Genomic DNA, 8,745 nt, shown 5'->3' on the forward strand with positions numbered 1-8,745 from the left:
CGTTTGTGGGTTGTGTTTTCTTCCTGTCTTTTCTGTGATGTTTAATTATTATTATTATTATTATTATTATTACTATTTTTGAGATGGAGTCTCGCTCTGTCGCCCAGGCTGGAGTGCAGTGGCGCGATCTTAGCTCACTGCAAGCTCTGCCTCCCGGGTTCATGCCATTCTTCTGCCTCAGCCTCCCGAGTAGCTGGGACTACAGGCACCTGCCACCACGCCCAGCTAATTTTTTGTATTTTTAGTAGAGATGGGGTTTCACCATGTTAACCAGGATGGTCTCCATCTCCTGACCTCGTGATCCACCCGCCTCGGCCTCCCTAAGTGCTGGGATTATAGGCATGAGCCACTTGCACCCGGCCTTTTTTTTTTTTTTTTTTTTGAGATGGAATCTCCCTCTGTTGCCCAGGCTAGAGTGCAGTGGTGTGATCTTGGCTCACCGCAACCTCCATCTCTGGGGTTCTAGCGATTCTCCTGACTCAGCCTCCCCAGTAGCTGGGATTTCAGGCATCTGCCACCACGCCTGGCTAATTTTTTGTATCTTTGTAGAGAGAGGTTTCACCATGCTGGCCAGGCTGGTCTTGAACTCCTGACCTCAAGTGATCCACCCCACTGGGCCTCCCAAAGTGCTGGGATTACAGGCGTGAGCCACCGCACTGGCCTCAATATAATTCTCAAGTATGTTTTGGTATTTTTATTACAAATGAAAGCATTTGAAAACAAGATAGGTCATTGATTATGTGTTTTTAAACTTAACAAAAATTGGCTGGGCATGTTGGCTCACGCCTGTGATTCCAGCACTTTGGGAGGCTGAGGTGGGAGGATCACCTGAGGTCAGGAGTTCCAGATCAGCCTGGCCAAGATGGTGCAACCCCGTCTCTACTAAAAAATACAAAAATTAGCCAGGTGCGGTGGCGGGCACCTGTAATCCCAGCTACTTGGGAGGCTGAGGCAGGAGAATCGCTTGAACCAGGATATAGAGGTTGCCGTGAGCCGAAACCGTGCCATTGCACTCCAGCCTGGGCAACAAGAACAAAACTCTGTCTAAAAAATAAAAATAAAAAATATATGATATAGCATGTATTATTCTGTAAGTTGCTTTTTCACCCAGCTTGTCTAGAAGTCTGCCGTGTCAGTTGTGCAGATGTGGTGTACTCACTTAAACTGCTACACTTCACAACAGACAACAGGCTCCACTGAAGCCGTTCGGTTCTTCTTCCAGAGAAATACAAACACCTGAGGGAAACAAGTCTTTCCATCGCCCTGGGAACATGTGCAGTTTCTCTGACAGGCACCGGAAGGCGGATCCCACACTGGAGTACTCCGACCTCTAGCTGCATGCGTAGCGCCAAATTCCCACTTGCTGGTGTCCTCAGACTTACTCTGATTGGTATCCAGGGCTATTTTCACACATTTTCCTGGTTACCTGTGAGGATGAGGATCTTTTTTATGTGTTTACCGGCCACTTGAATTTCCTCTTCTGGAGCTGCTTATTAATATTCTTTCCTCGTTTTTCTACCGGGTTGCTGTTCTTTTACCGTTTTTTGAGAAATTCTTTTGTGTATTCTAGAAATGAATATTTTGTCTGTTAAATCCTTTCTAACTATCTCTTTTCCTAGTTGCTACCCCAACATTTATATATTGGAGTCCTAATGCCAATGGATGGTATTTGGAGATGAGGTCTTTGGAAGGCATAATAATTTAGGGTTAGGGCCGGGCGTGGTGGCTCACGCTTGTAATCCCAGTACTTTGGGAGGCCAAGGCAGGTGGATCACAAGGTCAGGAGATCGAGACCATTCTGGCCAACATGGTGAAACCCCATCTCTACTAAAAATACAAAAAATCAACTGGGCATGGTGGCGGGCGCCTGTAGTCCCAGCTACTCAGGAGGCTGAGGCAGGAGAATGGCTTGAACCCGGGAGGTGGAGCTTGCGGTGAGCCGAGATCATGCCACTGCACTCCAGCCTGGGTGACAGAGCGAGACTCTGTCTCAAAAATAATAATAATAATAATTAGGCCGGGCGCGGTGGCTCACGCCTGTAATCCCAGCACTTTGGGAGGCCGAGGCGGGCGGATCACAAGGTCAGGAGATCGAGACCACGGTGAAACCCCGTCTCTACTAAAAATACAAAAAATTAGCCGGGCGCGGTTGTGGGCGCCTGTAGTCCCAGCTACTCGGGAGGCTGAGGCAGGAGAATGGCGTGAACCCGGGAGGCGGAGCTTGCAGTGAGCCGAGATCGCGCCACTGCACTCCAGCCTGGACAACAGAGCGAGACTCCGTCTCAAAAAAAAAAAAAATAATAATAATAATTAGGGTTAGATGCGGTGAGCAAGGTGGGGCCCCCATGATATGGGAACAGTGCCCTTATGAGAAGAGACAGTCTTTTTTTTTTTTTTTTTTTGAGATGGAGTCTCGCTCTGTCGCCCAGGCTGGAGTGCAGTGGCCGGATCTCAGCTCACTGCAAGCTCCGCCTCCCGGGTTTATGTCATTCTCCTGCCTCAGCCTCCCGAGTAGCTGGGACTACAGACGCCGGCCACCTCGCCCGGCTAGTTTTTTGTATTTTTTAGTAGAGATGGGGTTTCACCATGTTAGCCAGGATGGTCTCAATCTCCTGACCTCATGATCCGCCCGTCTTGGCCTCCCAAAGTGCTGGGATTACAGGCTTGAGCCACCGTGCCCAGCCTCTTTTTTTTTTTTTTGAGATGGAGTTTCACTCTTGCTGCCCAGGCTGGAGTGCAGTGATATGATCTTGGTTCACTGCAACCTCTGCCTCCCGTGTTCTAGCGATTCTCTTGCCTCAGCCTCCCAAGTAGCTGGGATTACAAGTGTGCACCACCACGCCCAGCTAATTTTTTGTATTTTTAGTAGAGATAGGGTTTCACCATGGCCAGGCTGGTCTTGAACTCCTGACCTCAGGTGATCCACCCGCCTCGGCCTCCCAGAGTGCTGGGATTATAGGCATGAGCCACCACACCCAGCCTTTTTTTTTTTTTTTCTTGAGATGGAATTTCCCTCTTGTTGCCCAGGCTGGAGTGTAGTGGTGTGTTCTCAGCTCACTGCAACCTCCACCTCCCGGGTTCAAGTGATTCTCCTGCCTCAGCCTCTCGAGTAGCTGGGATTACAGGACACGCCACCACACTCAGTTTTTGTTTTATTTTTTTTTTTTTGAGATGGAGTCTCGCTATGTTGCCCAGGCTGGAGTGCAGTGGCGCAGTCTCGGCTCACTGCAAGCACTGTCTCCCGGGTTCACACCATTCTCCTGCCTCAGCCTCCTGAGTAGCTGAGATTATAGGCGCCTGCCACCACGCCTGGCTAATTTTTTGTATTTTTAGTAGAGACAGGGTTTCATCGTGTTAGCCAGGATCATCTTGATCTCCTGACCTTGTGATCCACCCGCCTCGGCCTCCCAAAGTGCTGGGATTACAAGCATGAGCTACCGCGCCCGGCCTAGTTTCTGTATTTTTAGTGGAGACGGGGTTTCACCATGTTGGCCAGGCTAGTCTCGAACTCCTGATCTCAAGTTATCCACCCGCCTCAGCCTCCCAAAATGTTGGGATTACAGGCATTAGCCACCATGCCTGCCTTTTTTATTTTTTTGAGACAGTCTCGCTCTGTTGCCCAGGCTGGAGTGCAGTGGCTTGATCTCAGCTCACTGCAACTTCTGCCTCCCGGCTCCAGTGATTTCCCTGCTCACCCTCCTGAGTAGCTGGGATTACAGGCACCCGCCACCACCCCCACCTAATTTTTTTTTCTGAGACACAGTCTTACTCTGTCGGCCATGCTGGAGTGCAGTGCTGTGATCTCGACTCACTGCAACCTTCACCTCCCGTGTTCAAGCAATTATCTGCCTCAGCCTCCCTAGTAGCTGGGATTACAGGCGCCGGCCACCAAACCCAGCTAATATATACATAAATTTTTTAGATGGAGTCTCGCTCTGTCCCCAGGCTGGAGTGCAGTGGTGCAATCTTGTCTCACTGCAACCTCTGTCTCCCAGGTTCAAGTGATTCTCCTCCCTCAGGCTCCTGAGTAGCTGGAACTACAGGCATGTGCCACCACACCCAGCTAATTTTTGTATTTGTATTTTTATTTTTATTTATTTATTTTTTTTGAGATGGAGTCTCGCTCTGTCACCCAGGCTGGAGTGCAGTGGCCGGATCTCAGCTCACTGCAAGCTCCGCCTCCCGGGTTCACGCCATTCTCCTGCCTCAGCCTCCCGAGTAGCTGGGACTACAGGCGCCTGCCACCTCGCCCGGCTAAGTTTTTTTTTGTATTTTTAGTAGAGACGGGGTTTCACTGTGTTAGCCAGGATGGTCTCGATCTCCTGACCTCGTGATCCGCCCGTCTCGGCCTCCCAAAGTGCTGGGATTACAGGCTTGAGCCACCGCGCCCGGCTTTTGTATTTTTAGTAGAGATGGAGTTTTACCATGTTTGCCAGGATGCTCTGAATCTCTTGACCTCGTGATCCGCCCGCCTTGGCCTCCCAAAGTGCTGGGATTATAGACGTGAGCAACCGCGACCAGCCTAAATTTTGTATTTTTAGTAGAGACAGGGTTTCAGCATCTTGGCCAGGCTGGTCTTGAACTCCTGACCTCATGATCCACCCGCCTCGGCCTCCCAAAGTGCTGGAATTACAGGCATGAGCCACCACGCCCGGCCCAGAAGAGACAATCTTTCTCTAACACGTGACAACAGAGAAGATGGTGGCTATGGTTTGAATATTTATACCCTCCAAAACGCATGTTGAGGCCAGGGCAGATCACTTGAGGTCAGGAGTTTAAGACCAGCTTGACCAACATGGTGAAACCCTGTCGCTATGAAAAATACAAAAAATTAGTCGGCCTTGGTGGCACACGCCTGTAATCCCAGCTACTCAGGAGGCTGAGGCAGGAGAATCACTTGAACCCGGAAGACGGAGGTTGCAGTGAGCCGAGATCGCGCTACTGTACTCCCGCCTGGGTGATAGAGTGAGACTCCATCTCAAAAAAAAAAAAAAAAAAAAAAAAAAAAAATTAGCCAGGGGTGGTGGCAGGTGGTGGCTAATTTCTATTTTTTTTGGTATTTTTAGTAGCGATGGGGTTTCACCATTTCTGTCTTCTGATCTCGTGATCTGCCTGCCTCAGTCTCCCAGAGTGCTGGGATTACAGGTGTGAGCCACTGCCCCTGGCCTAAGGTGGGAAGATCTATTGAGCCTAGGAGGTTGAGGCTGCCGTGAGTTATGGTCGCACCACTGCACTGCAGCCTGGGCAACAGGGCAAAACCCTGTCTGAAAAAAAAAAAAAAAGGGAACTGCCACAGCTCACAGCCTACCAAGGGGCACAGATAGTAGGTCTGAACAGCAGACGGATAGATGGGAACTTGTCTCTTTAGTTTTTCATGAACAGCTTCTAACTGGTCCAGGCAGGGAGGTGCAGGCTTCCAGGCTGTGGTTCCATGGAAGATACCAGCCGGGCACGCAATGGACGTTTTCCAGCCCTGGCACAGACAGAGCGTGCGCACCCCTGCTCTCAGAAAGCCAGCCTTCTGCCTCTGGCAGCACCGGCACATAAAAGCAGAGGCAGCCTGCTGTCTCTGCCTCACCCACACTAACACCCCTATTTAGAAAGGTTGACACATCACTATCACTGCTTCTGAAAATTTTATCTGGCCAAAGGCATCAGCCCAAACTTGAATTCTTGCCAAAGCTGGAGGTGATTTCGTTCTTTGAATGCAGTATCTTCCTCATGAACACATACAGCTCTTACAAGAAAATGAGAATATAGTTTGGGGAGGGGGACCCCTCATCTTCCTTTTCCCAATGCCAGCCTCACAAAGTCTGGTCCCATGTCCCCTGAGATTATGCCACGGGAGATGACTCACTCAATTAATACGCTGCTCCTGACCGTACACTTGGAAGCAGAGGTTCCGTTCCTTTGATTTTTGCCAAAGCTGCTTACGAAACCGTATCTTGTGTTGGTGCCCAAGGTGTGTAAAAATACAAGTTCATCATTTCCCTGATACAAATCACGACAGGCTAAATTTAGTGCCTCACCTGCTCCTAACTAGTCTGTCCCACCGTCATGCCTGCCGCCAGGCTGTGGTCCTGTCTGAGGTTCTGTGTCCCTCTGAGGACAGGGACACCTAGACACAGAGGTCAGTTGTCAAACGCGGCCACGGTGCTCGTGAGGCTGGCTGCAGACGGGCGATTAACGCTGGGTGTCTTCTTTAGTCTTATTTTCTTGTAAAGACGAGGTCTCGCTTTGGTGCCCAGGTTGGTCTCGAACTCCTGGGCGCAAGCGATCCTCCTGCTTGGGCGTGGGGCACCGCGCCCGTCCCAACGCTGGGCGTCTTGGAGACCTTGGTCACAGGCTTAAGGGAAAGGCCTAGCGCGTGGCCGCGCCTGCCTCTGGTTTCGAGGGACATGGACTGCGTGTCTGGGGCCCCTCCGCACTCCGTGTCAGACCCTGCGTCCGCCGGGTCAGCGCGGGGTCTGGGTTGGGCCTCGCCCTCTGCAGCGTCTGCGCCTCACAACCCCTGAGGCACCTGCGACCCCTGGGCCGCGGAGCCAGGAGTGCGCCGCCTCCTGGTCTCATCAACGTGAGAACGCTTTACCCCGGAAGGGCTCAGCTCCCAGGGGGCTATGTCCCTGTGCGTCTCTCGCTCGCCGCGCGGTGCCGTTTACTCGTCCGCACCATGCGTGGGTCGCGGTCTCGGTTGCGCCCGCTGGTAGCTGTACGTCGGGAACCGTTCTAAGTAAGGTTTGACTCCGCGCGCCCCTTGCCAGGGACGTCACGTCACGCCACGCCTCCACTCGCAGCCTTGGAGCACCCCGGCGTCCCGCGCCTGAAGCTCGAGACCCCAGCTCCGGCGAGACGAGGCATACAAGACAGCGGAACACCCCCCGCAGCCGCCGCACTGCCGCGACACTCCCGGCGCCTGCCTTTATAGGAAGCCGGCGAGGGGCTGGGGCACCGCCGGGACGTGCTGACGTCAAGCCCGACGGAGGGCGGGGCCGGGGCAGCGGCGGCGGCGTTAGTTCTCCGGGTACCTCAGGAGTCTCAGCCTCCTTAGTCTCCTCATCCTGCTTCACAGGCTGCGCGGCCTCCGGTGTCCTCGGCCCCCGTCCGCTGTCGCCCGCCGCCCGGCCCCTCGCCGCCCTCCCTAGGCCGCCCCGCCGCCATGGGCCTGCGCCCGCCTCGCCGCCGGGCCGAGGGCAGCTGAGGCGCGGCGCGAAGATGGGCGAGGACGGAGCAGGGCCCGAGCGCCAGCCCCAGCAGCCCGGGCGCCCCGCGCGCGCCCGCCCGCGCCGCCGAGGGGATGCCCGCGCCCGCCGCCGCGCCCTGAGCGCCTTTGTCTGCCGCCCGCGCCCTCCGCACCACTAGCCTCTGAGGAGCATGGCGTCGGCCCCGCCGGCCTCGCCCCCGGGCTCGGAGCCGCCGGGGCCCGACCCGGAGCCGGGCGGGCCGGACGGGCCGGGGGCGACGCAGCCGGCGCCGGGCCCTGCGGAGCTACGCCTCGGAGCGCTCGCCGCTGGCTCCGATCCGGAGCCCCCGGGCCTGGATGAGCCTGCACCCGGAGCCGCTGCGGATGGCGGGGCGCGCTGGAGCGCCGGGCCGGCCCCGGGGCTGGAGGGAGGCCCGGGGGACCCCGGGGCGCCCGCCCCGCCGCCACGCTCCGGCCCGCTGGGGCAGCTCGAGAGCCCGGAAGCCCCGGGCCCAGGGCGCCGCTCCGAGGCGCCGCTTCCAGAACTCGACCCGTTGTTCTCCTGGACTGAGAAGCCCGAGGAGTGTGGCCCCGTGGGCTGCCCGGAGAGCGCGCCTTACCGCTTGCAGGGGTCCAGCAGCAGCCACCGAGCGCGGGGCGAGGTCGACCTCTTCTCTCCCTTCCCCGCGCCCACGGCGGGCGAGCTGGCGCTGGATGAGGGTCCCGGGTCCCCGCCGCAGCCCTCGGATCTCAGCCAGACCCACCCCCTTCCGAGCGAGCCCGCGGGGAGTCAGGAGGACGGCCCCCGCCTCCGAGCCGTGTTCGATGCCCTGGACGGGGATGGGGACGGTTTCGTCCGCATCGAGGACTTCGTCCAGTTTGCCACGGTCTACGGGGCAGAGCAGGTACGGAGCGGCCCGGGCCGTGGCGTGGGAACCGGGCAGGTGCGCGTCTGGCCTGCGGGGTTGATGTGGGACCGGTCGACGCGGCCCATGGAGTCGGCAAAGGCATTGTCAAGACCTGCGAGTCCTGCTTTTGCTGCTTATTCACCACTTCGGCCCTGGTTTTCTGGTTGAATTTCACTGGAGTCCCTATTCCCTTCTTAAAAGGAGGTTCTATTCTGGGGAGTCAGTTTTTTCCCATCCCCCCATCGCCCCGTCAGCTGGATCTTACAGAGGTCTGCTCCTGGCCTGGGGACACCCCCCCAGGGTGCCTGATCGACGTGCCCCTGAATGAAAAAGTTCCCCGCGATTCCCTCGCCCGAGGGCCCAGATACTGCTTGGCTGAATTTACCCAAGTTCGAGCCGCAGAGGCCAGGCTGCCCAGACACCTTGAGATCCTACTGATAGATACCTATTTTGAGCACAATTACTTTACTGTGCGTGGTTGACATCTTTTCTACTTAGATTTAATCTTTTATTGTTTGGGAGACAGTCGATGCTTGTAGAAGGTCCTGGAATTAAGAATTTTTACTTTGGTGCCTTTGGGGAGGAAGGGAATGAGCCTCTGAGCTTGTTGGCAAATACAGAAGTCTAGCAGAACTCCATTACGGCCACCTCCACTCT

At 55.5% G+C, this 8,745-nt stretch overlaps 1 protein-coding gene across 2 annotated transcripts in view; it reads left to right on the forward strand.

The window, feature by feature from the left end:
- Positions 1-7,243: 7,243 nt before the first annotated feature.
- RAB11FIP3 (RAB11 family interacting protein 3) overlaps positions 7,244-8,745 on the forward strand; it is a 98,792-nt gene continuing 97,290 nt past the window's right edge. The window contains exon 1 of one of the 2 annotated variants that reach the window (XM_015125204.3): positions 7,244-8,085. In XM_015125204.3, the coding sequence (XP_014980690.3) occupies positions 7,372-8,085 (714 nt within the window). In that variant the 5' untranslated portion in view covers positions 7,244-7,371. The remainder of the gene's footprint in view (positions 8,086-8,745) is intronic. The other variant, XM_028840763.2, reaches the window with a different exon arrangement.

This window comes from Macaca mulatta, chromosome 20, assembly GCF_049350105.2.
Source record: "Macaca mulatta isolate MMU2019108-1 chromosome 20, T2T-MMU8v2.0, whole genome shotgun sequence".
Classification (NCBI taxonomy): Eukaryota; Metazoa; Chordata; class Mammalia; order Primates; family Cercopithecidae; genus Macaca; species Macaca mulatta.